General features: G+C 40.2%; 1 protein-coding gene across 3 annotated transcripts in view; it reads right to left on the bottom strand.

Moving 5' to 3' along the window:
• Window positions 1-19,228, bottom strand: part of SAMD8 (sterile alpha motif domain containing 8) — a 64,286-nt gene that overhangs the window by 19,074 nt on the left and 25,984 nt on the right. For all 3 annotated transcript variants that reach the window (XM_012466296.3, XM_064374348.1, XM_012466295.2), the window contains exon 2: window positions 9,566-10,158. In XM_012466296.3, coding sequence (XP_012321719.1) covers window positions 9,566-10,143 — 578 coding nt within the window. In that variant the 5' untranslated portion in view covers window positions 10,144-10,158. The remainder of the gene's footprint in view (window positions 1-9,565; window positions 10,159-19,228) is intronic.

The raw sequence follows: 19,228 nt of genomic DNA, 5'->3' as shown, positions 1-19,228 counted from the left end.
TTCCCTATTTTGTGTTTTCTAATTTACTTTTTTTTTCTGTTTGCTTAATATTTTTCTCAGAAGTCTGGTTTCTTGACTGACCATTCATATTTGACCATAAAGTACTAAAAAAGATAATGAGATATTCTGTGGGCATAGACTGAGCTTTGTCAAGTTGTGGGTTTCACTGAGAGTGAGTGCATGGAGGTCTGGTTGACTAAATAAGGATATCCCAAGCTGGGTGTGGTGGCTCACACCTGTAATCCCAGCACTTTGGGAGGCTGAGGGGGGTGGATCACCTGAGGTCAGGAGTTTTGAGACCAGCCTGGCCAATGTGGTGAAATCCCATCTTTACTAAAAATACAAAAATTGGCTGGGCATGGTGGTGGACGCCTATAATCCCAGCTACTTGGGAGACTGAGGCAGGAGAATCGCTTGAACCAAGGAGGTGGAGGTTGCAGGTGAGGTGAGATTGTGCCACAGCACTCCAGCCTGGGCAACAAGAGTGAGACACCATCTCAAAGAAAGAAAGAAAGAAAGAAAGAAAAATAACACCCAACCAGTTATTCACAGTGTTTTTCTCTAGGTTTTCTAAGGAAAGGAATCTTGTCCTTCTTAGAAGACTGGGGTTGGGTGAGAGAAGAGATAGGTAATAAGTCTGGCTACTTAAGGAAAAGAGCTAGACATCTCTGTGATTGGTATACAGACTTTTAATAAATCCTTTTGAAAACAGCACCTTTGTTCTCATCTGGACATGGTATCCCTAAGTCTACAGTGCCTCACATTCAGCTGGAGAACAGACCACTAGTCTTCTGTCAGAGTAGAGCATGTCTAACAGCTTAAGTAGATTTTTTTTTTTTTTTTTTTGAGACAGGGTCTCACTCTGTTGCCCAGTTAGCTGAGATTGCAGTGGCACAATCTTGGCTAACTACAACCTCCGCCTCCTGGGATCGAGCCATCCTCCCACCTCAGACTCCCAAGTAGCTGGGACTACAGGCACACTCCACTATGCCTGGTTAATTTTTGTATTTTTTGGAGATGGAGATGGAGTTTCACCATGTTGCCCAGGCTTAAGTAGATTTATAACCAATTATCCCCTGTTTAGCTCCTATCTGTACCAGGCCTTGAGTGATGCTTGGTACTTTAAACTTACCTCTTGGGCACTGCCACCTTCCATCCCCAACTTCACAACAGGTACTTAGCTTTCTACTTCCCAAACTTTCATTATTAGCACAGTTTTTGCTTTCATGTGATTATATTATACAGTTTCTTCACTCTTTTATTGTCATTTTAGTGGACTGTTGTGAGGAACTTGTCAAATGTGTATTCAATCCCTCAGATTATTTTTGAGCCAAGCTTTTAAAATGCATTATACATGGATGTGCCTTTTTTTCTGGATAGAATTTAATTTTCTTTAGTAATTCAGAGTCATCACTATGAACACTGATTATTACACTGTATATGGCAATGACCTCGGAGACTACTGAGAAATGAAGGGCAGTTAAGCCCCAGATTGATGTGGTTTTTCCATTATGTTTGCTTTTTATAGTGCTTCTGTTTCCTCCCTTGCTATTATGGTTATCAGCTCTCACTTCTCACTGTTGTAGGTGGGCCTGCCTCTAGAAGCATTTCTATCTCCTTCTCATTTTCTGTTTCTATGTGCTGAACATCTTGGATTTGTGTAAAATAAGCTTCAGAAGCAGACCCTGAAACAAACATCGGTGTGAAAGTCAATTACAGGGAAATGTTCTCCAAGAAAACCCACAGGGTAGTGGGATATGAGATTAGAAGGCAAGGAAGCAAAGCAAGGGTGAGACATCAAGCAAAGCCCTGTGGAAAACTCAGGAAAGGGCAACATTGGCTCAGGCCTATGGGGAATTTGGGACAGTGTAGGTCCCATCTAAATGTTGTCCCAATTAGGACAAAGAGAAAGGAGTCACTGATTAAGGACAGCTGCTGGTGGGAAGTAAATTTCCAAGTACTTTTTGGCTTTCTCTTCAAGCAGGCAAAGTGTGCTCCAGCAGCCCAAGAGCAGCCCTCCAACAGAGACATAGCTGCTGGATGTTGGGAGTATCTATGTGCAAGAAATGGAAAAGAGATATGAGAGGATATAGAAGGAACACTGACAGTATCTGCTACTATTCTCCTAAGAATAAAGTTTAGATGTTTAAGACCATGGAGTTTTATAGTGAGTGGCATAGTAGGTAAAAAGAGTTAGGTAAAATTTGGTTTGAAATCCTCACTGCAAATTGATAATATATGCCCTGCCGGGCATCATGGCTCACACCTGTAATCCTAGTATTTTGGGAGGCCGAGGTGGGTGTCTCTCTTGAGATCAGGGGTTTGAGACCAGCCTGGTCAACATGGTAAAACCCCATCTCTACTAAAAATGCAAAAATTAGCTGGGCATGATGGTATGCACATGTAATCCCAGCTACTCAAGAAGCTGAGGCATGAGAATTGTTTGACCCAGGAGACGAAGGTTGCGGTGAGTTGAGATTGCGCCACTGCACTTCAGTCTGGGTGACAGAGAGAGACTCCATCTTTAAAAAAAAGAAAAAAAGAAAATATATGTCTATATAAAACTTTGCATATGAATATCTGTAGCAGCATTACTAATAATAGACAAAAAGCAGAAACAACACAAACACCTATCAACTGATAAATGGATAAACAAAATGAGTACATCCATAGAATGGAATATTATTTGGTAATAAAAAGGAAGGTAGTGCTGATACATGCTATGGTATGGATGAATCACTCCTGACCTCAGGTGATCCACCTGCCTCGGCCTCCCAAGGTGCTGGGATTACAGGCATGAGCCACCGCACCTGACCTGTATACTTTAAAACAATAAAAGCCTCATTGTTCTGCTGGACTATTTCCTGCTCTCTCTCCTACTATGCTTTTTTTTTTTTTTTGCTTGTTTTTTGTTTATTATTTTTTCATCTACCTCATATCCTTTACTTCCTTCCTTAGCCACATGAGTCCATGGTCCCTATTATAACCACTCCCTTCCCACTTTTCCCTTCATCATACTGCCTAGCAAAACTCAACCCTGCTTAAATACAGTTCTCCACCTATTCCACACCTGTATCTGTTGTTGAATGAGACTGGTAAAAACATGCAATGCCAACATGACTGCTAACCTCAAGGAGACCATTAAGTACTGCTACTGCATTATACTAGTCTCTTCACTCTCCTACTCTATTAGATGGCTTATTTTATACATCTCATCCTTCCTCCTCAAACTTCCATCCTCCTCTCCATTCTCACTATCTTTATGCAGAGGAAATAAAAATAATCAGGAGAGCACTTCCTTGTGCCCCATCTTTACACATGGCACCCTTCCACCTGTTTTCCTATTTTCTACCTTCCCCTCTGTTATGAAGGAACAACTGAAGAGCCTAAGGTCAGCCTCTCCCAGCCATAAGGTCCCATTCCTTTTCATCTACTCAAGGACACTGTGCTAACATTGTACCCCTCCCAAAATTGAGTCTTTCTTATTATTAATACAACAAACATGCTATATAATACAGCCAATCAAAAAAGCAAAAACAAACAAACCCCTCTAGACACACAAACTCTTTTGGGGGAGGCTGAACTCCTTCCCGAAGTAAGTTGCAGACATTATGACACTTCCCCACGTTGTTTCTCTAGGAACAAGGATATCCTCCTCATAATCCAATACATTATCACACTTACGAAACTGTAACACTGATTTAATATCATTATTTAATAGGCAGTCCGTATTTCAGTTTTCCTAATTGTCCCCAAAATGTCTTTTATAGCAGTATTTTTGTTTTCTTGATATAGGATCTAACTAAAGTTCATGCTGCTCTTGGTTGTCTCTTCAATTTCCCTTACAATTCCCCCTGGCTTTTGCCTGCCATGACACTGACATTTTTAGAGTCCATGTCAGCTGTCTTGTAGAATATTCCATGTTCTTGATTTATCTGATTGTTTCTTCATGATTAGATATAGGTTAAACTTTTTTGTTTTTGGACAAGATTATTACAGAGGTGATGCTGTGGACATCACATCCAATGCACATAATGTCAGTTTGTCTCACCGTGATGCTACACTTGATCATTTGGTTAAGATGATGCGTTCCAGATCTTGCCATTGTAAAGATACTCATTCCCTCTGTCACATATTAAGTAATATGTGAGATGAGACTTTCAGATCATGTGAATAAGCTCCCCCTCAGTGGCCTTTCACCTATTAGATTTTAGCATCTACTGATGACTTGCCTGAATACACCAGAATAGTCATGCCATCCACATTTATTTTGCCCATATTGTTCTTGAAGAACTTCCCCTCTCACCCCACTATTTTTTGTTTATTTGATCCCAGCCCTGGTCTGGTCCATTTTTGTGAGGAATGGTATGTATTTATCTGTTTACTTACTTACTAAGACAAACAAAGGGTCTCGTTTTGTTGCCCAGGCTGGAGGGCAGTGGCATGATCACAGCTCACTACAGCCTTGATCTCTTGGGCTCAAGTGATCCTCCTGACTCAGCCTCTGAAGTAGCTACAGGCATACACCACCACACCTAGCTAACTTTTAATTTTTTGTAGAGACTGAATTTCACTATGTTGTCCAGGCTGGGCTAGAACTCCTGGACTCAAGCAATCCTCCCACCTGGGCCTCCCAAAATGCTGGGATTACAGAAGTGAGTCACCGTACCTGACCTGGGAATAGTATTTTAAAATCATGATCTGTGTGTTCATGGTGCTATTGTTGCTGAGTTTTTCCTGTAAATCATTTTGTATCAGTTCATAGAAATTGTCTTCATTCTTTTCTATGATTAAATACTATTCCACTGTATAGATGTATGATAGTCTATTCAACCAGCTTCCCATGGGTAAGCATTTAGATTATTTACAATGCTTATAATTATTACAGATAATGTCACATAAATACTATTGCGCTCATGTTGTTTCATATTTGTGGAGTACCTTCATGTAAATTCCAATACAACTCACATTCTCTCCTGAAACCATTATAACCCATTTTGCCCTTATTAACTCTTGTCATAGTCACTGATGACCAACATGTTGCTAAAGCCAATGGTCAACTATCCTCATCTTACTTGTTCTCTCAGCAGCATTTGATACAGTCAATTGTTCCTAACTTCTTAAAATACTTTTTTTTTTTGCTTGGCTTCCAGCATACTATTCTCTCTGCCCATTCCCAAAACTTAGCCTAGATCTCTCTTTCTCTCTCTCTTTCTCTCCCAATCTCTCTGAAGTTCTGCTCATACTTCCATCCTTACTTGACATCTGATTTTGCTATAAAATGTATCTTAAACCCGACATGTCGAAAACCAAACCCTTAATTTTCCCTCCAGGTCAGCTCCTTTCACAGTTTTCCCATCTCCGTAAATGGCAACCCCATCTTTACAGATGCTTAAGTTAAAAATCTTGGAATAGGCTGGGGGTGGTAGCTCATGCCTACAATCCCAGTGCTTTGGGAGGCCAAGATGGGAGGATCACTTGAGGCCAAAAGTCTGAGACCAGCCGAAGCAACATAGCAAAACCCCATTTCTATAAAAGATTTAAAATCAGACAGTTGTGGCGGCACACACCTGTGTCCTAGTGATTTAGGAGGCTAAGGCAGGAGATCACTTGAGCCTAGGAATTTGAGGTTACAGTGATCTGTTACTGTACCACTAAACTCTAGCCTGGAGAACAGAGTGCGACCCTGTCTCAAAAACAAAACGAAACAAAACCCAAACCTTGGAATAATATTTGACTTCTCTCTTTCTCTTAATTCATCAAATCCAAATTCATCGGCAAATTCCATTAGCTCTAATTTCAAAATACATATAGAATTTGACTCTTTCATACTATCTCTACCACCGTTCTCATCCAATCTAACATCTTCTTTGTCTAGATGAATTTTTTTTTTTTTAGACAGAGTCTTGCTCTGTCGCCCAGGATGGAGTGCAACGGCGCAATCTCAGCTCACTGCCACCTCCGCCTCCCAGGTTCAAGCGATTCTCCTGCCTCAGCCTCCCAAGTAGCTGGATTATAGGTGCCTGCCACCACTCCGGCTAATTTTTGTATTTTTAGTAGGGACAGGGTTTTACCATGTTGGCCAGGTTGGTCTCGATCTCTTAACCTTGTGATCTGCCTGCCTCAGTCTCCCACAGTGCTGAGATTACAGGTGTGAGCCACCGACAGGTCTGTCTAGATGAATTTAATAAATTCTTAAATGATCTCCAGTTCCCCACCCACACCCCCAGGTATTCCCAATACAACAACTAGAATGACCTTTTAAAATAGAAGTTAGATCCCTCAGCTCTCCTCCTTAGTACTTTCTAGTGGCTTCTCTTTTCATTTAGAACGAAAGCTGAAGTCCTTACAGTGGTCCTCAAGTCCTTATACAATCTGGCTTCTTGGCTCCTCTCAGATCTGCTCTTCTCATCTCTCATTGGTTATTCCTTAAGCCTGCCAGGCACAATCTCAGTTCAGATTTTTGCACCCAGCTGTTTCCTTTGCCTAAAAGTGCTATTTTCCCCAGACAGCCACATGATTCTTCTTTACTTCCTTGGGATCTTCAGTTTACATTTGGAAAAATGGTATAGAACAGGAGAAGAGATACAGGGATATAACAACTTCTTAACCAGCTTTCAATAAGTTCTCCTTACTTTAGTATCACTCCTTCACCTCCAGTATCCAGAGCCTTGAGAAATCTGCAATATAAATTGGGTTGGTTCTCAGTTTTCCCCATTGCTCAAATTTTATAATTAGGTTAATTTTGAGTTTGCCAATTGCTGCTCATTCATCTGTCTTCCAACTTCCAAAAATGTATGGCTGTTTTCTCCTATTTTATCCACTCCATCCTGTGGGCTTACTTAAAAAACAAAAACAAAAAACTCTTTACTATAGTTTGTTTGCCGGGCATGGTGGCTCACACCTGTAATCCCAGCACTTTGGGAGGCCGAGGTGGGTGGATCATTTGAGGTCAGGAGTTCGAGACCAGCCTGGCCAACACAGTAAAACCCTGTCTCTGCTAAAAACACACACAAAAAAATTAGCTGGGTGTGGTGGCACATGTCTGTAATCCTAGCTACTTGGGAGGCTGAGGCAGGAGAATCGCTTGAAACCAGGAGGTGGAGGTTGCAGTGAGGCGAGATTGCGCCACTGCACACCAGCCTGTACTCTGTTTCAAAACAACAACAAAAAAAACCTCTTTACTACAGTTTTAGTTGGGGTTTGATAGGGAGCAAAATGTGACGTATACATTATTCTGGCATAGGAACATGGACATTTTAAATTCATTTCATTTTCAAATACATATACTACAATGCACTTTTATTTTATTTATTTTTTAAGATAGAGTCTTGCTCTGACACCCAGGCTGGAGTGTGATGGTGCGATCTTGGCTCACTGCAACCTCTGCCTCCCAGGTTCAACCTTGGCCTCCTGCCTTACCCTCCTGAGTAGCTGGGATTACAGGCATGCACCACCACGCCTGGCTACTTTTTGTATTTTTAGTAGAGATGGGGTTTGACCATGTTGGCCAGGCTGGTCTCGAACTCCTGATCTCGAACTCCTGATCTCAGGTGATCTCAACCGCCTTGGCTTCCCAAAGTGCTGGGATTACAGGTGTGAGCCACCATACCCGGCCAAGGCACCTTTAGAAGGGCAAAATGTTTTTTTTTTTTTTTTATTTATTAGAAGGGCAAAATGTTTTATAAAAAACAACCCAGGGGCTGGGCGCGGTGGCTCATGCTTGTAATCCCAGCACTTCGGGAGGGCAAAGAGGGCGGATCACGAGGTCAGGAGTTTGAGACCAGCCTGGCCAATATGATGAAACCCCAGCTCTACTAAAAATAAATTAGCCAGGCTTGGTGGCGGGTGCCTGTAGTCCCAGCTACTTGGGAGGCTGAGGTAGGAGAATAGCTTGAACCCGGAAAGTGGAGGTTGCAGTGAGCAGAGATCATGCCACTGCACTCTAGCCTGGCAACAGAGTGAAATGCTGTCTCAAAAACCAAACACCAAAAAACAAATAAAATTAAAAACAAAAACAAGGGCCAGGCGCAGTGCCTCATGCCTGTAATTCCAGCACTTTGGGAGGCCAAGGTGAGTGGATCACTAGAGGTCAGGAGTTTGAGACCAGCCTGACCAACATGGTGAAACCCCATCTCTACTAAATATGCAAAAATTAGCCAGGCATGGGGATGAGTGCCTGTAATCCCAGCTACCTGGGAGGCTGAGGCAGGAGAATTGCTTGAACCAGGGAGGTAGAGGTTGCAGGGAGATGAGATTGTACCACTGTACTCCAGCCTGGGCAACAGAGTGAGACTCCATCTAAAGAATGAAAACAAAACCAAAAACAAACAAAAAGGAAAGTACTATAAATTTTATAAAGATTTAAAAATAAAAAATGTGAAGACAGTTCTGAGTACTTGTTTACTTTATTATTATTATCATTATTATTATTGGAGACAGGCAGGGACTCACTCTGTTGCCCTGGCTGGAGTGGACTGGTGCAACTATAGCTCACTGTAACCTTGACCTCTTAGGCTCAAGTGATCCTCCCACCTTGGCCTTCTGAATAGTTAGGACTACAGGCATGTGTCACCATGCCTGGCTAATTTTTAATGTTTTGGAGAGATGGGGGTGTTGGTATGTTGCAAGTCTTGAACTTGCAGGCTGGTCTTGAACTCCTGGACTCAAGCAATCCTCCCACCTGGGCTTCCCAAAGTACTGGGATTACAGGCATGAGCCACCATGCCCGGCCTATTCTATTCTTATTTTTCATATGTTACACATATACTGTATTTTTTTTTTATGTATTGAGTATTTAATAAAAACAGCATGCTATCATTGAATCCATTTGTATTCTTTGTGATAGTTCCAATTCATTTGATGATATGACACCATCAGTATTTTTGAAACAGCAGAACTCTATTCTTCATTTAAAAAAAAAAAGGCAACCAAGTTCCATTTATTACAAACATCATCCAGGATACCCTTTTAAAATCTAAAGTACCCAAGGAGCTATAACTATACAAAAATAAATAAAGCAGTCCAGGCATGATGGCTCATGCCTGTAATTCCAACATTTTGAGAGGCTACCGCAGGAGGATCGCTTGAGCCCAGGAGTTCAAGACCAGCCAGGGCAACACATTGGGACTCTATCTCTATAAAAAACTTAAAAATTAGCTGGACGTGGTGGCACATGTCTATAGTCCCAGTTACCTGGGAGGCTGAGGTGGGAGGATTGCTTAAGCACAACAGGCTGAAGCTGCAGTGAGCCATGGTTGTGCCACTGCATTCCAGCCTGGATGATAGTGCAATGTGAGATGTCTCAAAATAGAAAATAAAATACAATTAAATTAAATTTTAAAAAATGAAGCAGTGGTTTTTCCTCACTCACCTAGGCTGAAGACCTAACTTACTCTTAAGTGAAAAAGGTGATTTCAAAGCATATCTTTTTATACCCCCAGATAAAGCAAATGGAAAGTATACGTCTACCACAATAAGAAACAATATAATTATCATAAATATATCATCACTGCTGTTTTTGTAACAACCTCCTACAAACTTAGCAACTAGAAACAAAACTTACCTGTCTAAGAATATATCTGGGAGTGGTGGATAGGTCTGCATGTCAGGCACTCGCTCATGGACTATAACCATAATGAAAGATGTAAATCCAAATACTATAAAAACATATATACAACTCAGTATAGTCTTCCAGTACTCTGGGTCCAATCTTCGAACAGAATGTTTGTTTTTACCATTCATGTACTGATACTGATCAGAATTCAAGTCAGTGATGGGTCCGTCACAGTCATGGGAAAGCTCCCCATTACAGAGCCAGTCTGTACTCTGAAGAGCACTGATGAAAGGGGTCATGGAACCCATGGGACTGTCACTGTTGTAGCCCATCTCTTCCAAAACATCAATATGTATCTTCTGCAATTTTCGGACTGACAGCATTAACCTTTTAATGTCCCCCAAGACTTTGATTTCCAGGGGAGGAGACCGCAGATCATATTCAGTCAATGTTAGCAATGTGATTCCATCAAGTCGGTGCTTATTGCATAAAATGTCCACATATTCAAAAAAGCCTTCATCCTTCAGCCACACAGCTACATGCTTGGTAGTCCAGCGGCGAATGCAGAGTTGATTAGGACCTGCCATTTCCTCCTCCGCTGCCTGTCAAGAGAAAACAGGAAAACAAAACAAAAGCTTCAGTGTGTCCTAACAATTTCTTCAAAGATAAACACACACAAATATACCAGAAAAAGGCCAGGTGCAGTGGCTCATGCCTATAATCCCAGCACTTTGAGAGGCTGAGTTGGGAGGATTATTAAGCCCAGGAGTTCGAGATCAGTCTTGGCAACACAGCAAGTCCCTATCTCTAAAAAAAAAAAAAAAAAAAAAAAAAAAAGTTAGCTTGGGCATAACCTGTAGTCCTAGCTACCTGGTAGGCTGAAATGGGAGGATCACTTGAGTCTGGGAGGTCAAAGCTGCAGTGTGCCACTGCACTCCAGCCTGAGCAACAGGGAGATCTTGTCTCAAAAAAAAAAAACATACACACACACACACCCCCCCCAGAAAGAGTACTTACACTATCCTATTGGCTTCTACAGTAAAAGGAACAAAAATTATTCAATAATGAATGATTTTCAATAGATTAACATACTAATAATTTTATGCATATGACTCCAACGGCAGAAGAAAAGTTAATAACCAAACATTTTTACAGAAAGACATTTTACAAATGGCTTTCCACAGCATTTGTTATAACTTAATTAAAAAGCCTACTCGGGCTGGATGCAGTGGCTTATGCCTGTAATCCTACCACTTTGGGAGGCCGAGGCGGGCAGATCACAAGGTCAGGAGGTTCGAGACCCGCCTGGCCAACACGGTAAAACCCCATCTCTACTAAAAATACAAAAAATTAGCTGAGTGTGGTGGTAGGTGCCTGTAATCCCAGCTACTTGGGAAGCTGAGGCAGGGGAATCACTTGAACCCAGGAGGAAGAGGTTGCAGTGAGCCGACTGTGCCACTGCACTCCAGCCTGGGCAACAGAGCGAGACTCTGTCTCAAAACAAAACAAAACAAAACAAAACAAACAAACAAAAAACCCCAGTTCTAATATAAATGTTCTTTTTTTAAAAATCTGGATATTAGTTATACGGATTTGTTCCTTTTGTGAAAATTCATCAAGCTGTATAATTATGATCTATATTTTTCTCTATATATGTTATGTTAAACTTTATTTTCAAAGTCTTGAAAAACCAAACAAAACATCAATACAAGTGAATATCCTTCTATCCTGAAGGACAAATGAATGAGGACAGCATCCTCTTCCTTTCCCTACAATTATTGATTTGAGTGTTTATTATGGCCTTATAAATGCATTTTTGGCTATGAAAAACTTTCTGTGCTTCCTCATAGTGAGAAAAGTAAAAAGCTGGTACTGGTTCACATTCTTTTTCTACCCACATAAACTCTTGCCATAAAGACTTATAATCACTTGGCAAAGGCAGACACTTTATCTACATGAGCATCACTTGTATCATCAAAACTATTTAGAAAACTAGAAGTAAGCTTGATAAAATCCACCCACAGATGAATGTCAGGGAAATGTCAGTTAACCATTAAGCATTTATTTCGTTATTACTAAAAGCAATCTTAATTTTTGAAAGCCTTAAGTCATATTTTGTTTCACAAAAGAACTTTTATTATTGACCCACATAGTTTCTGTCTTTGAAAATTATCACATCCATTTACAAGGAGCCTTTATTTTTTTAAAAAGTTGTCTAATTCTTACACACTATGGAATAACAAAAACTCTTATTTCACTCTTTTTAGCTATAGCATATCATCACCACCTCAAATGTCAAAGAATTATGATTTATTCACTTTAACACACAGAATTTATACATTTATGTGTTATATTATTTTATATCATTTGTTATATCATATATAGAATTCCATTAGAAATATGATTTTGCTGTTTCAGTTCACATGGATAACTAGATGGTTTCATCCTTCCTACTATACATACCTTCTTATACCCAAGGTATGCTCTGACTAAATTACTTCATCCTTAAATATCCAACAGGCACATGCTATAATCTCTGTAGTAGTTATGATACAGCAAATCTGAGAGACAAGTTTCTTTCATATAAAACAAGGCCAGATTTCTTCAGTCACATTATTTCTAGTCTGTTATTCCCCTTTCTCTAACAACTTACCACCAATGGGTTCCATGTCACTCCCATTCTTAAAGCATTATTCGTTAGTACGGTTTCCTCTCATACTCTGTTCAAAATGATTCTTCTCTTCTTTCATATGTTTTTTTCCCGTGTCTTAGCTCCCCAGTTCATTACAACCTCAATCAGGCTAACAGGCTTTGATGCTGATGTTTTAGCTGCTAGAAAATATGAGTTACACATAGAAATCTCTTGGAAGTCTTTGAGCCTGCTGTGGGAATGCCCTAAAAGCATGATACATTTCATGTTCTGCTTTATCAGGTCAGTGCATGCCCTTTAATTGTATGCTACTATGTAATAGTTAAGAGGCCCATACTAAAATCACTACTTAGCTAACACTGTGAGAGCCTGCATGAAAGAGGTATATTAAAAGATGATAAAAAGCTTTAGGGCCCATTTAATATTTATGTTGTACCAAGGGAATTACAGGGAACAGGAGACTTTGAATGACAAATACAAATTGATAAAACAAGGAAATTAGATTAGTAAATGTTTAAGAATGTTAAGAATTCAGCTTTCACCAATAATTGATACAAATAAATGGTATGTTAAAGGACATGTGCTTCTGGCTAAGATTTAGTAACAAGGGCCAGATTTATTCTCTCACCTGAAACAACCAAAAAACAAACAAAATAGATGGAGAAAAAAAAAGTTTCAAGATACTGGACATCAGGAAAATCCCTGAGAGGCGGGAAACAAATCAGGTGAACCCTACTGCCCCAGGTTATGGCCTTTAGTTTCCTAGCCACAAGAGGCACAGGATGGGAAACTGATGTTAGACCTGGCAGGCTCACTGACTTGAGGAGATGGAGCTGACAAGATGCCTAGTGTTTATGGGGCACAATACTGGAGAGGAGATACACAAACAAGAACTCCAGAGATCTGCAGATCTCTCTTTAATATTTAGCTGAATGCCTATCAGCACATCTATGTAAGGAAACAAACCAAGACCAAGGAAAGACCACCCAAATGAATTCCCAGTACTCACGTAAGGCCAAGAAAAGTGCCTATTCCAAATAGCCAGATTGAAAAAAGGTCTCATGATTCATGAGGCTTTGGGTAGAATACACAGAAAGATCTTGCCATAGTAGTGAGGCAAAACTAACCCTAAGGCAGCAGCTCTCAACCAGGGGCAATTCTCCCCACTTCTCAGAACATTTGGCAATGTCTGAAGACATTTTTGGTTGTCATAACAACTTTGTGGGGGATGCTGTTAAACATTCTATATCTATATAATGCACAGGACTACCCCCTTCCCTAACAAAGAATTATTTGGCACCAAATGTCACGGTGCTGCTATTGAGAAACCCTACCCCTGACTAAACATGTCTCTGGGTTCATCCTAACAAATCTTAAAAGGAAGACTCAGATCAAACTGTGTTCAAGTAGTTGAACAGCATGCCACAAAAAGCTCAAGAATATTAATAGAAATGCCAAAGTATCCAGAGCCCAACAATGAATTCATAGTGTCTGACATCTAGTCAAAGATTATCAGGCATGCAAAGAAGCGGGAATGTATCACTTATAATGAGGAGAAAAGTCAATCAATCAAGAACTGACACAGATAATAAAATTAGCAGACAAGGAAATTAACACAGTTACGATAAATGTTCATTACATATGTCCAAAAAGTTAAATGAAGAAATAGACACATAATGGCCAGGTGGTGGCTCACGCCTGTAATCCCTGCACTTTGGGAGGTGAGGCAGGAGGATCCCTTGTGGCCAGTTCAAGACCAGCCTAAGCAACAAAGCTAGATGCTCCCCTACTCCCGCCCACTACACCATCTCAACAAAAAAAGTAAATAGATACATAAAAAAAAGCCCCAACTCAAAGTTCTAGAGATAAAATGACATTATCTGAGACAAAAAATACCCTCGATGGGACTAATAACTGATGAGACACTGCAGAAGGTAAGAGCAATAAATGTAACTAAATAACAATAGAAACAATTCAAAGACACTGGCTGCAATCCCAACACTTGGGGAGGCTGAGGTGGAAGGATTGCTTGAGCCCAGGAGTTCAAGACCTGCCTTGGCAACATAGCAAGACCTTGTCTCTATAAATAATTTTTTAAAATTAGCCAGGCATGGTCGCGCATGCTTGTAGTCCCAGCTACTCGGAGGCTGAGGCGGGAAGATCACTTGAGCCCGGGAGTTCAAGGCTGCAGTGAGCCGAGATCACGCCACTGCACTCTGGCCTGGGCAACAGAACGAGAGCCTGTCTCAAAAAAATAAGAAAGAAAAGAAAAGAAACTATTCAAAATAAAATGCAGACAAAAAAGAGAATTTTTAAAAAGAGAGTATTATTCAGCCTTAAAAAGAAAGGAAATTCTGACACATGCTATAACATGGATGAGCCTTAAAGACATTATCCTAAGTGAAATAAACCAGTCACTAAAGGACAAATAATTGTATGATTCCACTTATATGAGGTAACTAGAGTAGTGAAATTCACAGAGACATAAAGTAGAATGGTGGCTGTCAGGTACTGGGAGCAGGGAGAATGAGTCATTTTTTAATAGATACAGAATTTCAGTTTGGGAAGATTTTTAAAACTTCTGAAGATGGATGGTGGTAATGATTGCACAACACAGTGAATGTACTTAATGCCACTGAACTATATAAAAAATAGTTGAAATGATAAATTTTGTTGCATATATTTTACCATGCACACACACACCCAAGAAAGGACATCAGTGAGAGATGGAACAACATCAAACACCCTCCAAAAGAAAAGAGAGAACAGAAAAAAGTATTTGAAGTAACAATGGCCCAGAATTTTCCAAATCTGGTGAAAACCATAAACATGTGTATCCAAGAAGCTTAAGAAACTCCAAACATAAGAAACAAGAAGAAAACTATACCAAGCCATATCAAAATCAAATTACTTAAAAACAGTGACAATTAGAAAATCTTAAAAGTAAAAAGAGAAAACAGATACAATATGAACATAGGAACGAAGGTAAGAATAATAAGAGATTTCTTACTGGGCACAAGGCAAGGTAGAATACAGTGAAACATCTTTAAAGTACTAAAAGAAAAAAAAAGTCAACCTATAATTGTATGCCCAGTAAAATATTCTTCAAAAGCAAAGGTGAAATAAATACTTGTTCAATGGAGTGAGACTCTGTCTCAAAACAAAAAAAACAAAAAAAACCTTTTTTTTTTTGAGACGGAGTTTTATTCTTGTTGCCCAGGCTGGAGTGCAGTGGTGTGATCTGGCTCACCGCAACCTCTGCCTTCCGGGTTCAAGAGATTCTCCTGCCTCAGCCTCCCGAGTAGCTGGGATTACAGGCATGCACCACCATACCCAGCTAGTTTTATATTTTTAGTAGAGACAGGGTTTCTCCATGTTGGTCAGAATAGTCTCAAACTCCCACCCTGGCCTCCCAAAGTGCTGGGATTACAGGTGTGGGCCACTGTGCCCAGCTTAAAATTTTCTAAAAAGCAAGGAAAAGAAAAAAAAAGATGCACAGCAAGACCATCACTCTCACCACTTCTATGAAACATTGGAGGTTCTGGTCAGTGTAATAAGATAAGAAAAAGTAAAAGGCATACAGATTAAAAAGAAGGAAATAAAACTATTTGCTGAAAACTTGATTTATGTTGAAAATTCAATAGAATCTACCAGAAACTGTTACTAGAATAAGTCAGTTTAGCAAGATTGCTACACATAATATCAACAAACAAAAATGAATTCTTTCTTTCCTTCTTTTTCTTTCTTTTTTCTTTTTTTTTTGAGACAGGATCTCACTCTGTCACCCAGGTTGGAGTAAGGTGCCATGATCTCAGCTAACTGCAACCTCCACCTCCCAGGCTCAAGCCATTTTCCCACCTCAGCCTTCCAAGTAGCTGGGATTACAGGTGCATGCATACCACACTTGGCTAATTTTTAATATTTTTGGTAGAAACAGGGTTTCACTATGTTGCCCAGACCCATCTTGAACTCCTAATTTCAGGAGATTCACCCCCCTCAGCCTCCCAAAGTGTGGGATTACAGGCATGGGCTACCACACACGGCCATCAATTGTATTTCCATATACTAGCAACAAACATTCAAAAATTAAAATGTATAAAATATCATTTATAATAGCATTAAAAATATGAAATACTCAAGGATAAATCTAACAAAACATGGGAAAGACCTGTATGCTAAAAACAACAAAACACTGCTAAGACAAATTAAATACCTGAAAATGAGAAATGAGTAGGTCAGAAGAATCAATACTGTTAAGATGACAATTTTCCCCAAACTTACCTATACGTTCAACCCAAAATCCTGACAGGCTTTTAATTTAGTAGATATTGATACATTTCATAAATAGCTGATTTAAATACTTATTATACAACTACTTGTACTTGTTTTCTATTGCTTTGTAACAAATTACCATAAGCTTACTGACCACTCGAATTCTTTACTACATGGCCTCCTCTTTTCCCGAAAATCAGCAGCTTTTTCTGTGTTGAATTCCCTCCCCCTTTACTTGGATTATTTCTCCAGGAAAAGCCCAGTCCCTTTTAAGGGTTTGTCTGATTAGATCAGGTCCACTGAGGATAATCACCTTTTCTTAGTCACCATGGGAGTGATATCCCATGATTAGGTGGGATTACAGGTCCCTCCCATTATACAAGAGCAAAGGTCAGTAGTGGTCATTTCAGAATTCTGCCTATCTCGGCAGGGCGGAGTGGCTCACGCCTGTAATCCCCGCACTTTGGGAGGCGGAGGTGGGTGGATCACTTGGGGTCAGGAGTTCGAAACCAGCCTGGCCAACATGGCAAAACCCTGTCTCTATTAAAAACACAAAAATTAGCCAGGCATAGTGGTACATGCCTATAGTCTCAGATACTCAGGAGGCTGAGGCAGGAGAATTGCTTGAACCTGGAGAATTCTGCCTATCTCAGTACTCTTATCAAGACAAAGTGGTATTAACATAAATCAAGGAAACAGAATATAGAGTCCAGAAACAGACCTATACATATACAGATACCTGATTTTCTTTTCTTTTTTTGAGATGGAGTTTTGCTCTTGTTGCCCAGGCTGGAGTGCAATGGCACCATCTGGGTTAATCGCGACTTCTACCTCCCAGTTTCAAGCAATTCTCCTGCCTCAGCCTCCCGAGTAGCTGGGATTATAGGCATGTGCCACCACGCCCAGCTAATTTTTTTTATTTTTAGTAGAGACGGGGTTTCTCCACGTTGGTCAGGCCGGTCTCAAACTCCCAACCTCAGGTGATCTGGCCTCCTTGTCCTCCCAAAGTGCTGGGATTACAGGCGTGAGTCATTGCACCCGGCCAGATATCTGATTTTCTACAAATGTGCACAGGTAATTCAGTGGAGAAAACACAGTCTTTTCATTAAATAATGCTGAAACATATGGATATCCATATTTAAAAACCTCAACCCATACTTCTACCACATGTAAGAATTAACTGAAAATGGATCATAGACCTAACATAAAACCCAAGACTAGAAAATTTATAGATGAAAACATAGGAGAAAATATTTCTGACATGGGTTGGGCAAAGATTTCTTAGATGTGACACCAAAAACAAAATCCACATAAAAACGAATTGACGGGCCGGGCGCGGTGGCTCACGCCTGTAATCCCAGCACTTTGGGAGGCTGAGGCGGGTGGATCACGAGGTCAAGAGATCGAGACCATCCTGGTCAACATGGTGAAACCCCGTTTCTACTAAAAATACAAAAAATTAGCTGGGCATGGTGGCGCGTGCCTGTAATCCCAGCTACTCAGGAAGCTGAGGCAGGAGAATTGCCTGAACCCAGGAGGCGGAGGTTGCGGTGAGCCAAGATCGCGCCATTGCACTCCAGCCTGGGTAACAAGAGCGGAACTCCGTCACAAAAAAAAAAAAATCGACGAATTGGTCTCCATTTCTCTAGGTCAGGGACTGAGGAAAGATTTTTAGGGGTTTTAGTTTGCAAGTTTCTGCATGCTTTGAATCTTTTATAATTAACTATCTCTATAATAAAAAGACAGCCAAATATAGAGAAGCAATATATATTCATTGAAGAACAGAAAATTTGAAAACTAATCCCTAGAGAATCACTGCTTATAATTTGTTATATTTCTCTCACAAACAAAACTTTCTATAAAATCACATCATACATAATTCTGTATTATTTTGCTTAACATTATTGCATGAGTACTGTCTAATGTTATTAAATATCTTTTGAAAAGATAGTTTTATAACATTCCATTATATGACTACACAGTAATTTGTCCATCTCCTCACTGTTAGCAATTGTTCACTATTTTATTATTATTATAAATAATATTGCAGTGCCTTAGGTTAAATTTCTAAAAGTGGAATAATTATTATCAACAAGTCTGATTTAAATACTAACTCTTGTTACACCGCTAAAGCCTAGTCCACCTCATGCCTGTAATCCTAGCACTCTGGGAGGCCTACATAGGCAGATCACAAGGTCAGGAGATTGAGACCATCCTGACGAACATGGTGAAAATCCCGACCTCAGGTGATCTGGCCTCCTTATCTAAAAAATACAAAAATTACCCAGTTGTGTTGGCATGCACCTATAGTTCCAGCTACTCAGGAGGCTGAGGCAGGAGAATCACTTGAACCCAGGAGGTGGAGGCTGCAGTGAGCTGAGATTACGCCACTGCACTTCAGCCTGGGCAATAGAGCAAGACTATGTCTCAAAAAAAAAAAAAAAAAAAAAAAAAAGGCATTTCATGCAGAGCTTGGTACTTGTCCAAAATGTTAATTGGAGCCAGGTGGTAGTCTACATCTATAATCTCAGCATGTTGGAAGGCCAAGGAGGGCAGATCACTTGAGGTGAGGAGTTCAAGACCAGCATGGCCAATGTTGTGAAACTCTGTCTCTACTAAAAATACAAAAAAAAAAAAAAAAAAAGAAAAGAAAAGAAAAAAAAATTAGCTGGGCAAGGTGGCTCACGCCTGTAATCCCAACAGTTTGGGAGGCTGAGGCAGGTGGATCATGAGGTCAGGAGTTCAAGACC

Source organism: Aotus nancymaae, unplaced genomic scaffold (assembly GCF_030222135.1).
Source record: "Aotus nancymaae isolate 86718 unplaced genomic scaffold, 86718_ANA_hifiasm-v0.15.2.pri h1tg000010l, whole genome shotgun sequence".
NCBI classification, from domain to species: Eukaryota; Metazoa; Chordata; class Mammalia; order Primates; family Aotidae; genus Aotus; species Aotus nancymaae.
The sequence above is the reverse complement of the archived record's forward strand: the minus strand, read 5'-3'. Positions and strand labels throughout refer to the sequence as shown.